Below are 17,292 nucleotides of genomic sequence, written 5' to 3' on the forward strand. Positions count from 1 at the left end.
GAATATCAGTCAAAAAGTGGTGGATTTCCCATTCAGCCTTTTTAAAGTGTAAGGGATCTTTATACTCTGTAAACAGGGCAGACTAGACATCAGTTGCTTTTTGGCCATGTTCCGTATCCACCAAACTCTAAACCAGGACCCATGACTTGGTAAAGAGTTCATTTAGCTCCATCGTATATCAAATATCTCTTATTAAGTCTTCTGGTGCAAGATTCAATGAATATGTGTATACCAGAGAAAAAAGAAAAAATGAGAGTGGGGCAGAGACATTCAAAGTTAAAACACTAAACAAATACCAAAACGGTTCTAGTGGAACACTTTTTTACAGGCTAAAAAATGACTGGAAAGCAAAAGGTTAAGAAATAATATAGCATTACAGACGGATGCTGAATGCTATCACAGTTGTAAATGGTCTTATAATGAGAGAGAGGGCTATTAACAACCATTATAGAATGAGACAGAAAGACGACAATCTTAGTAGAATATTACACCTACTTAGGGTAGAATCATCTAAATTTACAAGTGGGGAAACAAACAAATAAGCATTAGAATGCTGAAGCTGAAGGGCTAAACCAACCTTTATTACCCCGGGACCACTCCATTTTGTTAAAGATGCTCTTACCATTCCACTGTTCTGATATTAAGAACAATCGGCCCTATTCTCAACATGTACATTTACTCATGGGTGTATTTACTACTACACCCAGGTGTAACTCTTTTCTGTTATTCATCAGAGGAGATTTTTAGTATTCATCGAGTGTAGATTTACACCCAGGTGTGGAGTGGAATTACATGTTTCCACCCATCAGTTCTGTGGGTGGAGCTTACCAGAAGAGGATTCACAAGTGTGAAGTTACTACTAATAACTTTACACATACAGGTGGAGATCACCACCACCTTAGTGAAGATCTCTCCATGCAAATGGATGGGGAGAGTTATTAATATGTATTATTCTTTAGAAAACAAAATATGACAATGTAAAATCTAAATGTAAATTAACTTGAAATACTTATTTTTATAAACAATATATAGAGATAATTTAAATGTTGAAACATGTTAATTAACTTAACATTAGTTTCTCTGGGTTGTTATTGTAATGTCCTGTCTCCATAATTGTCTATGGGAGTAAATAGGAGTGGTCATGTGTGGTGCTTGATCTACTCCAAAGACAGGGCTGGAGTACATTTACTATCAAATCATATGTCTATAGATGCTGAGATCTCAGCCACCGTGCCAGCGCTCTCTGCACAGAAAAGATAGGAGAGGTACAGGCAGAGAATAGCCTTCTGCAATACATGAGTAGTACTGCTGGATATTAGTTTGCATACTACAAAAACAGTTTGTGAGTATGTCTCATTATTTTTATGGATAATGCATAAAATCCCTTGCAGTGGAAGGGGGACATATAGGGACCAGAAACAGCCGGAACTAAGATTGTTAAGTGGTTCTGATGGCCTTCAAGTGTGAAAGTTCTGTCTTCCCCACTTCTTTAATGATCATGCGGTTGCCTCTGTTGTGATATTACTCCCAATCTACATTATTGAGACAAGTCATATGGTTCAATAGGACACCAGTAACAGACAGGCAATGTGTGAACTGGTGGCCCAGACGAGGGACACTATAATAAGGATCTATGGCCTCCTAGGCCTCTTAGGTAAAATTCACACTTCATCAGTTTCCTTTACCACATTAGATCGAAATGACTAGTGAGTTAGTGGGTGTCTTCATTTCTGAACTCACTGCCAATGTTAAGTTGCACTGTTGTTGCCTGTGAAGTAATAACACCGGGGCTTGAGTCAACTGATTTGCTATCTGAATATCTTTGAAACAATTTGCAAAGCTAAATGCGATCGTTAATTTACATTTATAACCACATTTTTTTATACCTGTCAGATCATTCAAAGAGATTTCCAGCAGGTGTAAATTGCATTATGAGTTTGAATTATTTTGAAATGGATACAACGAAATTCTCAGTTTCAAGGTCATTCCAAAGCGAGGTTTATCTTGTAAATGTATACATTGGTGGGCCTTACCAAACTTCCATCCGACCCCTTTCCACCCTGGAAATGGTCAGAGATTTACAGCAGCCAATGACTGGTGCAGCTTCTCTTTCTGGATGGGGAGGAGAAGGGCTCTCTCTGTGTAGGAGAAGGAGTTTGTCAATGGGAAAAATGTGTTCCTATCAAAGTAGAATAAAAGTATTCATTTGCATTGAAGATTGCATTGCCCCATGTGCAGTACTTTACTATTGAGATCTCCACATAGTGGAAATCGGAGTCTTTCAAAAACAGTCACAAGCCATGCCCAGAAATACACTTGGAAACCTGCACCTTATACATTTATCCAAGCATACTTCTGGGATTGTTTGAGAATTGGAAAACAAACTGGAAATATATACTTAGCCAAGAGAGGCTTGGGCATGAGAATCTGAGCAGCACCCCCACTTCTAAATGAGGTTGGGCAACCACAAATGTGGCAGAACAGGTCATCCATCAGATGCCCTGTTACAACAGTACTAAAGGAATCCTTGTGCGTCATCTAAGATTATATGCAGCATTTTTTATTCCCTGCCATCTGGATAGATGTGAGAAGTGGTTTTAAATGTAACAGGTGATAGTGGTTTTTTTTAAATTAAAAAATATTTTTCCACATGCCTCTACAATCACGAGATCAGATTGGTTAACTATAATGCCCAAGCTTGATAGGCGGTCTTTTTCAAACCTGTTTATAATATAAAATAAAAAATAATTTTGCTACTTAACATTTTACCTTCTTTATGATTGTGGTTGTTAGAAATGGGGATGTTGTTTGACTGGGGTGCGAGCCCTGGTCAAGCTGCAACCACAGTCCTAGTCAGAGTAAGGCACAAGCAAATCCCAAAGTAACCTGTGCTCTATCCCCTGGTAACCTGGTGCAGAGCAGTCAGGTTTAACCTGTAGGCAATGTGTACAGAATGTGTGCAATAATTCAAAGAGCAAGACAGCGAAACACCACACAAAAAGGATCTCATGCCGGGTTAGGAAAACAGAACTAATTTTGATAAATAAAACAAGATCAAAATGCCAAAAATCCAATAAACAGAACTTGAGTTACGATTGTTTAAAGATTAAACTGTAAAATAGCTCTTAGAAGCACAAAGCGCCAACCGTGGATATCTGGTTGCACCGGCCCGGGACAAAGTCAAGAGTTCAGGACAATTGTAATAGAGTGCGGGCCGGCCATAGGGACTCTGTTAGGGCCGCTGAACCAAAGTACCTTAAAATGATGCAGTGCCCTTCAAAGGCTTTGCAAAATTGTCAGGATTTACAGACAACAGCATGACAGTCAAGGTTCTATTCAGGCAGGAAAAAGTGAAAAAATAGGTGCTAGGAATTCAGAAAGACGTATTTATTAGATGCAAAGTGATGTAAGCTGGCACAAAGGTTTAATAAAGTATTTCGTTTTTGGCACAAAAATATTTTGTTCAAGAAAGTTGCCCAAAATGTCCTGGAAATAGCATTCTGTGCTGCTTTTCATTATTTTGCAATAAAGGAGGTGTCCCATGGATGGTATATTAGTATTTCCACGTTGCCACCCATGGTATTTGAGACAAAATCCAATCTACTAAAATTGTTTTACTGGGCTTTGTGCTCCAAAGCAACACCTTCTTGAGCCAGACATTAACAAGGGGACATTTATTTATTTCCCCAAACTTTTCTCAGATTGCATGTGTGCTGCACTTTACAGCACACTTCCAATGTGTGACAAGTTTTAAACATAGTCTAAATTTAGCATTTTGTACTAACATGGACTTGGCGCTAGAAAGATTATGTTTGCGCTAATGCTGGGGAAGAGAACGACAGTGTCTATTGCTTATCATAGGAGCTATGACTCTGTGTTGCTCTCCCTACTAATACAATGCAGAGCAACAGCTTAGGTTGCTTCTCACCTTATGTTAAAAAATGATAAACCTGCTTCAACAATGTCACAGCAATTTGTGAAAATATTTGACATATTATGGCTTGTTCTTTACTCTTTCTGGGCAAAAATTAATTCTAGAAGAATTTAAGAAAATCAGTGACTGATCCTCTGCTTGTGGCTCGTTTCCTAGAGACTGTACAGACAGTTATAGTAAGCATTTTAATAATACCAAATACTCCAATTCAGCGTGTGCAACCATCAAAGTGCTTTCTTGAATGTACTAATCTCATTTTAGGAGTCTGTAAACTTTTACCAGCTAATGAAAATGGGATTGCAACCCCATACCAATTGGGCATTTGGAAGAGGCATGTTGTAGGTGTCCTTTTTAACTATGAAATCATATGACATATACCAATGTTTTTTTTACCATAATCTGGTAAAAACATTGAAAAGCAGACAACTCAAACTGGGGTGGCAATACAATCCCAATCGGGAAGGGGCCCTTTGTGAAATCTAAAAGAAATCGTGTTTGGTCAAGAGGACCACTGCCAATTATTATACAAACTTTATTTTAAAAAAAACGTTTTTCAAGCACAGACCCATTTCCTATAGGAACACAGGCTGCATTTAAAATACGTTTTCTTTTTTCAAAAGGCAGTCACAGACATTGCAGTCTCTTGAGCAAATCACCATCCCCATGGAAGTCATTTAGGGGTTGCCGGGGATCACAGCTGCGACCTCTACCTTGTCCCTTGACACCCCTGGCACTATTTTTGTGACCGCTGTCCTCAGAGGTGGCAAAATCAGTGCCAAGAGCAGAGGAACCTTTCGCATTTCCAGCACCTGTCTCTAAACACCTTTTCTACTCATTTTTACTACACTAATAGTGGGTAATAGTCTATTATTCACTATTAGTGTAGTAAAATGTTTAGCTACAGGACGTGGAACAGACCTTCACTGGCATTTAAGGTAAAAGAAATAAAATGGCTTTAACTGTATGTTGTGTGCATGCATGGGGGTGAGAGTGAATTTGTCTGAGAGTGTGTATATGTGTGAGCATTTACTTATTTATGTGTTATCGTGTGTGTGAGTTATTGAGTGAGTAAGAGTCTGTGAGAAAATGTGAATGTGTGAGTGGGGTTAAGAGTGGGTGCAAGAGAGAGAGAGTGAAAATGAAGGAGTGCAAGAGAGAGTTTAGCAAGAGTGACTGTGAGTGAATGAGTGTAAGTGAATGTAAGTAAGCATGAGTGAGAATGTGTTCTGCTTGCATGTCTGATGTTGGACCTGGCATGCTTCTCGGCTTATAGAAACACCATTGTTAAAATGCTATCACTAGCATACCAGAGTCAGTAGTTGCATCTGAGATACCCACAGCAAAATGCTAGCACTTGCCACATTATAGGTCAATATTGGCGTGGGGCACCCACAAAATTTTTTAGCGTTGGCATACTGGAGAAAATTCTTTGCACAGTTGACACCTGTGGCAAATTGCTGACGCTGGCACACTGCAGGAAATTCTTTGGCATAAGAGAAGACAATGTGGCATAGGTCAGGGGGCCACCCATGACAAAATGAGATACTCAACATACTAGACATAACTTTTTACATAAGGGCCTCCATAGTACATGGACAGCAGTATTGTCAAAATTCTGGCACTGGCATATGGTATGTAATGCTTTGACAAAAGGGGGGCCTATAGCAAATTGCTGGCCGTAGCATTGGAGGCAATTTTTGACAAATGGGGCTCTTAGAAATGGGGACTTTGGTTGGCAGTCAGGTTACCCCCCGTCCAAGCAAGGACGCAAGGACCCTCACTGTAGTCAGGGTAAGTCACACACAATCCAAATTATCCTGTGCCCACCCTCTGGTAGCTTGGCACTGAGCAGTCAGGCTTAACTTAGAAGGCAATGTGTAAAGTATTGTGCAATAAATCATACAATAACACCATATAGCACCACAAAAATACACCACACAGTGTTTAGAAAAATATATATTTATCTGGATAAATGCAGGTCAAAACGATCAAAGATGCAATAAGTAAATGTAGAGATATCACTGAAAAGTGATATAAAGTGTCTTAAGTCTTTTAAAAACAAACAAAGTCTCTTTCAAGCACAAAGTACCTGGTTTGCGTGAAAAACCTCCACAAAGAACCGCAGAGGAGGAAAAGCGTGGAAACAAAGGGGTGTGCGTCGATTTCTTGGGCCGCACACGGCGATGTGCCATTTAGTTTCCACACAGGGACGGCTGTGCGTCGATTTCCAGCGCTCAGTCATGGATCCTCTTTGGGTTGCGGGGTTTTCAGATGCCCCGGGACGGTGCGTGGATTTCCTGCGCTAGCAGGTCGAAGTCATAGGAGCTGCGTCGATCCGGTGGGCTTTGTGCCGAATTTTCTACCGCACCACAGGTGCTGCTTTGATTCCTCTCTGGAGGTGGGGCTGCGTCGTTCCGGGTTGGCTGTGCGTTGATCCAGAGGGCCATGTGTCGAAGTTCCGGTCGCTACGCTGGCACTGCGTCGAACTTCTCATTGCAAAGTCGGGCTGCGTCATTCCGGTTCAGCGTGCGGTGAAATTTTCACCGTGGTGCAGGCTATGCATCGTTTCTGGCAGGGTGTGCATCGAATTTCGCAGCACAAGGAGTCCTTCTTGAAGAGATGAAGTATTTTTGGTCCCGAGACTTCAGGGAACAGGAGGCAAGCTCTATCCAAGCCCTTGGAGAGCAATTCTTCACCTCAGCCAGAGAGCAGCAAGGCAGCATGGCAACAGCAAGGCAGCAGTCCTTCACAGAAAGCAGTCAGGTGAGTCCTTTGGGCAGCCAGGCTGTTCTTCTTGGCAGGATGCAGGTTCTGGTTACAAGTTTCTTCTCCAGGAAGTGTCTGAGTTGGTAGGAGCAAAGGCCCTGTTTATATACCCAAATGTGCATTTGAAGTGGGGGAGACTTCAAAGAGTGGCTTAGAAGTGCACCAGGTCCCTTTTCAGTTCAATCCTGTCTGCCAGGGTCCCAGTAGGGGGTGTGGCAGTCCTTTGTGTGAGAGCAGGCCCCCCACCCTCTCAGCCCTGGAAGGGCCATTCAAAATTCAGATGTATGCAAGTGAGTATCCTGTGTTTGGGGTTTGTCTGAGTGAATGCACAAGGAGCTGTCAACTAAACCCAGGCAGATGTGGATTGTAAGGCACATAAAGATTTAGGTGCAGAGAAATGCTCACTTTCTAAAAGTGGCATTTCTAAAATAGTAATATTAAATCCAACTTCACCAGTCAGCAGGATTTAATGTCACTATTCTGGCAATACTAAGGGCCATATTTATACTTTTTGACGCTAAACTGCGCTAACGCAGTTTAGCGTAAAAAAAATTAGCGCCGTCTAACGCCATTCTGAAGCGCCATGCGGGCGCCGTATTTATAGAACGGCGTTAGCCGGCGTTAGCCGACCGGCGCTGCCTGGTGTGCGTGAAAAAAAACCACGTACACCAGGCAGCGCCGGCGTAGGGGAAAATGGCGTATGGGCGTCTCAAAATGGGGCAAGTCAGGTTGAGTCCAAAAAATCGCCTTAACCTGATTTGCGCCACTTTTTTTTACGACGCCCATCCCCCATTAACATGACCCCTGTCTTAGCAGAGACAGGAGTCATGCCCCCTTGCCCAATGGCCATGCCCAGGGGACTTCTGTCCCCTGGGCATGGTCATTGGGCATAGTGGCATGTAGGGGGGCACAAATCAGGCCCCCCTATGCCACAAAAAAAAATAAAAAAAATACTTACCTGAACTTACCTTTTCTTCCCTGGGGTGGGTCCCTCCATCCTTGGGTGTCCTCCTGGGGTGGGCAAGGGTGGCAGGGGGTGTCCCTGGGGGCAGGGGAGGGCACCTCTGGGCTCATTCTGAGCCCACAGGTCCCTTAACGCCTGCCCTGACCCAGGCGTTAAAAAGAGGCGCAAATGCAGGGTTTTTTGCCCCGCCCACTCCCGGGCGTGATTTTTGCCCGGGAGTATAAATACCACGCACATGCCTGGGAGTCATTTTTTAAGACGGGAACGCCTACCTTGCATCTCATTAACGCAAGGAAGGTGTTCACGCAAAAAAATGACGCTAACTCCATGGACTTTGGCGCTAGACGCGTCTAACGCCAAAGTATAAATATGGAGTTAGTTTTGCGTCGAAATTGCGTAAAAAAAAACTACGCAATTTTGGCGCAAACGGAGTATAAATATGCCCCTAAATATGACCTTTCTACTCCTTTCAGATCAGCAGCTACCACTCAAACAATGTATGAGGGCAGCCCCAATGTTAGCCTATGGAGGGAGCAGACCTCACAGCAGTGTAAAAGCGAATGTAGGAGTGTTACACTACCAGGACATGCAAACTACATAGGTACATGTCCTGCCTCTTGCCTGCACAGCACCCTCCCCTATGGGCTACCTACGGCATAACTTAAGGGTGTCTTATATGTGGAAAAGGGGGAGTTTTAGGAATGGCAAGTACTTTTAAATGTCAAGTCGAATTGGCAATGAAACTGCACACAAAGGCCTTGAAATGGCAGGCCTGAGACAAGGTTAAGGGTCTTCTTAAGTGGGTGGCACAATCAGTGCTGCAGGCCCACTAGTAACATTTAATATACAGCCCCTGGGTACACATAGTGCACTCTACTAGGGACTTATAAGTAAATTAAATAGTCCAATTGGGTATGATCCAATGTTACCATGTTTAAAGGGAGAGAGCATATGCACTTTAGCACTGGTTAGCAGCGGCAAAGTGCGCAGAGTCTTAAAACCAGCAAAAACAGTATCTAAAAAGTGGAGGGAGGCAGGAAAAAAGTTAGGGGTGACCACCCTAAGGCTGTCAGTTTCAACCGGGACATACATATGATATTTTAAAAACATAATTGATTCAACTCATTGGGGCTGTCAGATTTCAATATCTTGAAAGGTCTTGAAATGCACTATTAGAGGCTTTTTATCTCTATTTAACCAGGGAAGAAAAACCTGCACCCTCCAGTCTCCACTAGAAGACATCTGACTCACGTTGTTTTCTTAGAATTCAGGTAACTGTTCCCTTAATGTATTGTATCCACACCTTTACATAGATGATTCCCCAAAATAGACATTTGTTTGTGTTATATTAATAATACAATTATTAGGGAACTTCACCAGTGTTAATTATTGAGATGTCATCAGGATTAGGGTCATGTGACATCACGGCATAGAAAGATTTAAAGTCAAAGGTTAAATAATGTAACTTTCTGTGACATCATTAAGGTCAAAAGGTAAATGATGTCACTTCCACTACCCCTAGCATTTTGGTGAATTGATGTCCATGACCATCCCTTTGTTGGCCTCCAACTGGAGTGAGTTTCAATTTGTTACCTCTCTCTTAACAATTCATGTGGTACGAAGGCTTGCAACCTACTCCGAATCGGAACTTTCCTGGTGGGGCCCCAGCAGCGGGTTATACCTGGCCGTAGTTTGTCCAAACTTTTTTTGGTGCAGTGCAGTGCTTAGAGCCATTCACACAGGTGGCTGCACTATTTATGGATGCTCAAAAAGCATTTGATTTGGTAGATTGGAGGTTCATGAGTGTGGTATTAAAATGTATAGGGGTAAGTGGGGTCTTTTTACAACTGGTCAATGCACTTTATACAAACCCATCAGCATGCATAAAGATAAATGGCAAGATCTCGGGCTGGTTAACATATGTCGGGGCATCAGGGAAGAGTGCCCCTTGTCACCCCTCCTGCACACCATAGTGGCAGAACCACTTACTTGCGCACTATGTGAATACCATGCATTTTGGGTCCTTCAGTTCCATGTATATAGACTCATCATCTCAGCATATGCTGATGATACATTATTATTGTATATACACAATCCGGGGACTAACTTAGAACGAATATTGCGAGAAGTAACCCAATACAGTAGTTTTTCAGGACACTCTACAAACTGGAGCAAGACAGTTTTATTTCTGTTAACAGCGGGTACAACTCCAATACATACTGAGTATCCATCACAGTGGACAACGGATCACATGCATTATCTAGGGGTTCAGGTCAATCTTGATTTTGAGGTGGTACTGAGAGAAAGCTATGGCAGGGCAATTCAGAAGCTTGCGGAAGCCGTGGAGCGCTGGATTAAGCTACCCTTCTGTTTGGCAGGTCGGGTAGCAATCATGAAGAAGGTGATACTCCCTTGCTTCATGTTTTTATTTCTGACCTTTTCAATCTTACTGCCCAAATCTACTTGGGATACATTAGGGGCACCTATGATCTGCTTGACATGGGGGAAGCAACCCAGGATTTGCTGGGAAACTCTGACACTACCCTATGACATGGGGGGTCTTAATGCTTCAGATCTTGAGGCCTATTATTGGGCAGCTTAGATCAGTTTCGTACACTATTGGATTCATGGTCAGCGTGAGCTTCCACATTTGTGGCTGGAGAGGACATTGGCAGACCTCCTGTTGCTCCCCCAGGTACTATTTTGCAGGTCAGTGGTCAGGTTTGGCGCATTGGACTCACTTGGCCTCACAACCTGCTCCTTGTGGCGGTTGCTAGTGTGCCAGGAGAGGGCGCGGTTGTACTCGCCCCATGTATTGACACCCTGGTGTCTATGGTTTCCATTGGGGCAAGAGAAGGGGGTGTTGCAGGTGCTCCACTCCTTTGGGATCAACAATATGGGAGATTTTTTTGAAGGTGGCACAATGAAAGACTGGTTGCAATCAAGTAATGGACAAGACCAGTTTACTCCATTAGAACAATATCGCATTTTTAGAGCAAGACATACCATGCGCCATCTTCTGGGTGAGGACATGCAAGAACCTTTGGAGCTATGTGCACTATCACATATTCCACAATATTCTGCAGGAGGCGAGCTGTCTGACCCTCTGCAGGGTGAGGCTCAAGTGGCAGAGAGAACTGAGCATTAACATAACAGATGACCAGTGGTGCTATTATTGCTCTATTATTAGAACAATCTTGTTAAACAGCAGGCATAGGCTTATTCATTTTAAATATGTCTACAGAGTGTACTACACACCGGTCAGGTTAGCAAAATAAGGATTGAGAGACAGTGCTCCTTGCGTACCCTGTGGAGAGGATGGAGAGGGGTTTGCTCACTTGGCATGGTAATGCATAAGAATTCAGGGATGCTGGGAGGAGGCATTCACAACACTGGAAATGATTATAGCCGAGCCTCTGCCCTAGAGCCCGATGCTGGCGGTGTTGGGGTATGACAGAGATGTGGCAATGTACCTAGGAGGCTTGTGCCATAGGCTTACTATTAGCAGGCATAGGATTGCAGTGAGGTGGGAAGTTCCCACAGTTAAAGAATGGCACGCAAACATGGCGTATTGTAGCACGCAATCTGACACTTACAGAGAGCTTCAGCCTGTGGTCTCCTGACCTCTGGACGTATGGGGATTATATTGGGCTTTTTTGCAGGGCCTTGGGGGAGGGACAGCGAGGGGAGTGGTAGACACAGGGATGTAAGTGATAGTGCTTTCCATACACTGCCTTGGGAGTATGCCACCTAAGTATTTGTGTCTCTGGGGGGTTTACTGGTCTGATAGCTGTGACCACACTATCAAGGTTACAGATAATAGTAAATCGATTTTCAACTGTTGAATATTATTGCTAAATTAGCTGGTATGCAGAGGGACAGGGTTACCACAATACTGTTTAACCAGCCCCTCTCTATGGAAAGGGTGACTGCATTCTATCCAAGAGCATGGAAGATGATTTTATAGATGTCTATGCTTCGACCTGTACTTTATTGTTAAGAATTATTGGTTACTGTCACATGTAAACTTAAAACTTTAAATAAAGTAATACATAAATTGCAAAGTTCTTTATTGGTTGTAAATTGCGGCCATATTTTTTTAGACCATTTGTTTGTGCATCTGGCCCCATCTATTGCATTCCACTATTATACCCTGTTTCTTGGAAACACTTTGTTGTAGGCTATTGACGGTGTGTACGAACTATAAAACGATAAACACAAATTAAAATAAAAAACAATTCACTTGTTAATTTTTCCCACGCTGCTGCAACAGTGCACAAAAAAATAAACCAAATACCTTCTGAGAGAAGCACTGGCTAGAGGTCGCTGCGTCTCTGCAGCACTCTTCAGTAATGTCGTCAAAGTTGTGTCCAATGGCTATCAAGGCTGGTGCGTACATCCTGAAGTGTCGGCGAGCCGCTTCATGGACAAAACTGTTAGAAAGAAAGTTCCACATTTACTCGCAGTGCAATATCCTGAATACCGAGCCGATCAGCCCCACTCACTGTTCCTTCGATAGGTTTCACTTTGGCAACTGCCCTGATGCATGCATCTCAGTAGAGTGGTCACCCTGAATAATCACATGCCAGGCATTTTTATGGAAAAAACAAATGAAATACGCTGCTGGAATTTGACCAATGTAGAATAGCCAATCTTAACGAAAGTTATACTTCTGGTCCTTTCATACGATATGTGCATGTCCTCAAGCAGCAAGAATGTTAAAATCTTAACGACCATTCAATGAGCATTCAAAATGTTTGTTCTTTTATTCAGGAAACAGGTGTAAATTACCATATATGAATACAGTGCAGCTAGCCATGGACATCATTTACGAGCATTAATATTTTACAACTAATGTTGCTACCAAGCATAATTCAGCGGGATTAACAGGAAAGCGGACGTGTAATTTTTTTACATTAACGCCGTCTTTGCTTACTTTGTGCGTTAAATATGATTACTAATCTGAGAAATTACCAAATCTTCTTTTGAGAGATGAATTCTTTCGAGTGAAATCTTTGTTCCCTACCTAAATTTTGTAATGGGAATATATGTTCAAATGTTTGTGAGTTAATACTAAATTGGGATTGAGTCATCGTTCACCAAATGTGTACATGATTTCAATGAACAATTTATTGACAAGTCCCTTAGAATTCCTAATGGTGCAAATGAAGTGACACAAAATTGTCCAAGTCCCAAAGAGCTTTTTTCTCGTTTGTGTGACTTACTCGCATTAATCCTGAAATAGCACTCATTATTGTAAATAAACCTTTACAAGTCATGTTAAATTTGTGTGGATGAGTGAGTGATATATATAATGTATCTCACAAGCATTTACTCTACCATCACACTTATTGTGATCAGGCATAAACTAAGTATGCTGAGGGCATGACTCTTTTCTAGACAAGTATTCTTGGAATCAGGCCACTCATGTCTGCAGAAAAAAATCTGGACTTTTTGATAGTTTGAGATATTCGACACAGCACTCACAGAGAAGCGCCTGCATAGTCACTTCTGTATTCTAGTGCAAGGGCACATTCTGAATTAAACATTGGTGTTTTGATGGGAAGATGGTGTGTTGGAGGCTTTTATTAGCAGGAGAAGTGAGTAAGCTCTTCAAACATATATGCCCAAATTTAAGAGGTCCTAGCGCCTCCTTGACCCACATTATCCTCATTTTTTATGATTCTAATGTGGCTCAACGAGGCCAAATTCGCCACACCAGATTTACAAAGTGAATAAATGCATGCAGTGAGCTACTTTGGAACCCCTTGTATCACATTATGCCTGCACCAGGCATAATGTATGCAAGGGGGGCGTTCCTCTTTTAGAGGGACCGTGAAAATGGTGCAGCGGAATCAATGAGATTCTTCTGCGCCATTTGTTGTGGCATGTTTTAATGCCTGCACAGAGCAGGTGTTCAAAGGAGGCACACCATTATTGATAATGGGACTCCATGTACTTTGCAGGATTAGCTCCAAAATGTTTGGTGCTACTCCTGCAAAGTACAACAATATTGTCAAAAATGTTGACAGTATTGTCCCTAACCTGCACCATGGTGCACCGTATGTTTAATACAGCGCACACACGGTGGCATCAGGGAGGCACTAAGGGGTGCAAGAAAAGTGATGCTGCATATAATGCAACATAGCCAGGGCTGCTGAGTTTGGAACCAGAGAGCTAGTTTCAAGCCCAGCGTTGGCTCAACATCCCATGATTTTGAGAAAACCACATCACCTCCCCCTGCCCCTCACCGAAAAAACAAAAAAATACCAGTCTAACGTGATCCACATGTAAAGCGCCATAATACATTTAGCACAAGTTTGCGCTACATAAAACTACAAAAAAACGGTATGGGTAAAAATTAGCATTTCAAATGATGGAGAGGGATATCTGGTGGGCCAGGCAAGGAAAGCACTGATGAAAGCCATTCCCCTCTTCCTTTCATCAAAACAGGTCACCCTCACTCTGTGTTTCAATCATCTAGTGGTTTGTGATTTTGAACTCAGTTTGGAATTGCCATGCGCTGTATTTGGTAAATCATTAATGTGCTGTCTAACCACTGCTGTAAAGTGCTGAGAGACAACCGTAGCCGTGTTGCCCTCTGTGGCACAGTACGCCGCTGAGAACTTCGTTTATTTTAGATCTTAACATTAGAGGCTCAGATTAATTCAATTCTAGATTCCAAAGCCCTCCCATTGCCATTATTTTAAACATACTCAGCTAGTTGGAGCACTCATCAGAAGCAGAGTTACAGAACGCTGAGCTAGCTGAACGATATCAAGATTGGGCTTCTCCTTTGTCTACCTGGTGCACAACCTTGATTTCAGAAAGGGAATGTTGTCAAGTCTTATATTCCTGCTCTCTCCAAGGTCTAAGGTGGCCGTTTGCCCATGGGAGGTTAAAAGGGGTCCCCAATCCAAAATGAAGCTGAGCCCTTACTGTGATGTCAATTCCTGTCTGTATCAAATATAAGGAGCTATTTCCAACTAGTGGATTCAATGCAATGCATTCATTCTCCATTTTTCTTTTCATCCTTTAACCCCATTCCTTCCATTTTGTCCTAAAGTTTTGGTCCTAGCTTTTGGACAATCTTTTGAGCTCTTCATCTGAAGTTCTTGATTGGCTCTTTTCTCTGGCCTGGTGTCAAGACAAGTTTGGTGCCTTGCAGCTTTATTTTCACTAGAAAGGTAGTAAGGGTGAGAGCAGCTGCACTTCCATGGAGTACCAACAAATGTAATAGAAAGAGTCAGTGAAAATAAGACAATGGTGCTCGATGGGTCGGGTGCCTAACTACCCTAATAGGCACAAATATGTGCAACAGGTACACAATAGTAATAACAACAATATGACCACGGCACACAGGATAGTATAATCACAGTTCGTATTAAGGACAAGTGTCCCTGGTGTTCAGGTTCCGGACGTGGATAACAAATCTGAAAAGTCCTCAGTTGATGATGCAAGTGTCTTTATTTGTAGGCCCAATTTGCCACAGATTTGCGTTGTCTTCAAGAAACAGCCAACACGTGTTTCGTCACACAAGTGATTTTATCAAGGCTTGGCCATTTGGCCAGGAAAATGAGTAGTGGGTAGAATCGATGGTGTTGTACGCGAGTAGTAGAGATTTGAACGGCTGGCAGTAGGTGAATGGCGATCCAGTAAAAGACAGGTGATAAGCCTCGGTTCGGGACCCTGTAGGGGTGGTGAGCCGGTCGTTAACTGCAGCGAGACGCGCTTGAGCTGCAGTTAACGACCGGCTCACCACCCCTACAGGGTCCCTAACCGAGGCTTATCAAGGCCTACCTTGCTCACCTGTCTTTTACTGGATCACTTGCATCATCAACTGAGGACTTTTCAGATTTGTTATCCATGTCCGGAACCTGAACACCAGGGACACCTCATTCATCTTCCATTTCTTTTGGGCCTCCTCTCTTTTTGTGAATGGCAGAAGGTGTTGTGTTCCCTTCTTGAAACCTATTGGCAGGACAATGAGAAGAGCATGGGAAATCCAAGATAAGAAAGGAAAATATGGAAGTGGTAAGAGTAAGGGAAAGGAATCAGCAAGGCATTGTGAAATGTTCATAGGCATTCCAGGACTGCCTCTGTACAAATTGAATGAAAGTCATTCTGTTACTTGTCACTGCTTATTCCTTGAAGGTTCTGCTGCATGGGTGACAGGACAAATCCCTTGCATTCGGCCCCACTTAGACCCAACCAGAGGCCGTCCATCTATATGTACCCTACTCTGACTTTCTCCCTTGTGAGTATCAACACAGTGTAGTGACAACACTGGAGCATTCTGGGAATTTCTAAAGTTGTATAAATGTTAACCCATTGATCTTGTCTTCTGGCTATTAATGAAGGCCTACTGATTTTGCCAGTGCTTTTTACCAATGCGGTAGAGCGTCAGCAAAAAAGGAAGAAAATAGACCACTAGCATAAAAAAGAGGAGATTAAATGTATGCATCAAGCTGCAACTGCCATTTTTTTTTTATTTATTAAACTAAGATGGCACATGTCAGTCTTGGAAAAAATAGATTAAACGTGTACAGGAGAGCTTTTTGTAAAAGAAGTATCCCGGAAGAAGATTGTAGCTGCTGGGCCTTCCTAAAGAGGAAAACAAAGTAATAACGAAAAAACACATATGTGGTGAGGCAATGGACAGATGGAGTTTAGTGACCCAGGGGTGGGTGGGGCAGTTTAAAAGTGAATGCTGCCAAGTGGTGAAGGCCAGGCAAGAGGTTGGCGGGCTTAGAAGAAGGAGAGGTGCAGTCCCACAGTGAAGCAACAGAGAGGGGAGATCAAGAGCTTGAAAGTGCCGAGGGGTTAAAAAAATAAAAATAGGAAGTAGTAGGGGGAGCAAGAGATGAGCTAAAGGTACCGGAGCACCACAGGAAGGGGGGAACTTGGGGATTTAAGGGGAGACCAGCGCACAACTGAGAGAGCAAGGAACGAAATGCACTTGATTGAATGCTGAAATGAACCGAAAAAAGTAGTTCGATGACTGTAAGCAGTTGAAGTATACAAGTCATCCAATCAAAGGGATGGTACAGACGTTGTGATCCAAGGATAAGACAAAGACAAGAAGATGAAGGAAAGTAATTGAATAAGAAACTAACTAATGAGAGTTACAGGAAAGCCATCCAATAGTAAATACGTTTTTAGTATCGTCCACAAGGTGACTTTCAACAATAGCAAAAAGCTGTCTGCAGGTGAGACAAAAAAGGACGTTTGAAATAAGCAGACGGATTCCAGCAGCTATCACAACCAAGTAATGTACATCTTACAGTTTTGACAATGCACTTGTGTAAATAAAATATGTGTACCCAAAATTGCAGATGTATTTATAAAATGCATTATTGAGCCCATAGAGTCCATGCACGTTGGACCCAATCACAAATGATCCATAAATTGCGGGTACAATTGTGCATCAGTCAATTACTGCTAGTGGGCCATGAGGTAAGTAGTGGGTATTCGATTTCTACTGATGGTAAATTCCATACCCTGAAATTATGGTTATATAAAAATCATGCATGAATTCACCAGGTGCACAAACAGGAACGGGAGATTTGCCCTAGCCATAAAACTCTCTACCCACCACCACCCCGCAAACAAATTGTGGCAGCTTTTA

At 42.6% G+C, this 17,292-nt stretch overlaps 1 protein-coding gene across 1 annotated transcript in view; it reads right to left on the minus strand.

Annotated features, from left to right (window-relative positions):
* Positions 1–17,292, minus strand: part of LOC138291252 (serum albumin-like) — a 153,631-nt gene that overhangs the window by 98,747 nt on the left and 37,592 nt on the right. Inside the window, exon 5 of the mRNA XM_069230305.1 lies at positions 11,962–12,097. Within this exon, the coding sequence (XP_069086406.1) occupies positions 11,962–12,097 (136 nt within the window). The remainder of the gene's footprint in view (positions 1–11,961; positions 12,098–17,292) is intronic.

This window comes from Pleurodeles waltl, chromosome 1_1, assembly GCF_031143425.1.
Source record: "Pleurodeles waltl isolate 20211129_DDA chromosome 1_1, aPleWal1.hap1.20221129, whole genome shotgun sequence".
NCBI classification, from domain to species: Eukaryota; Metazoa; Chordata; class Amphibia; order Caudata; family Salamandridae; genus Pleurodeles; species Pleurodeles waltl.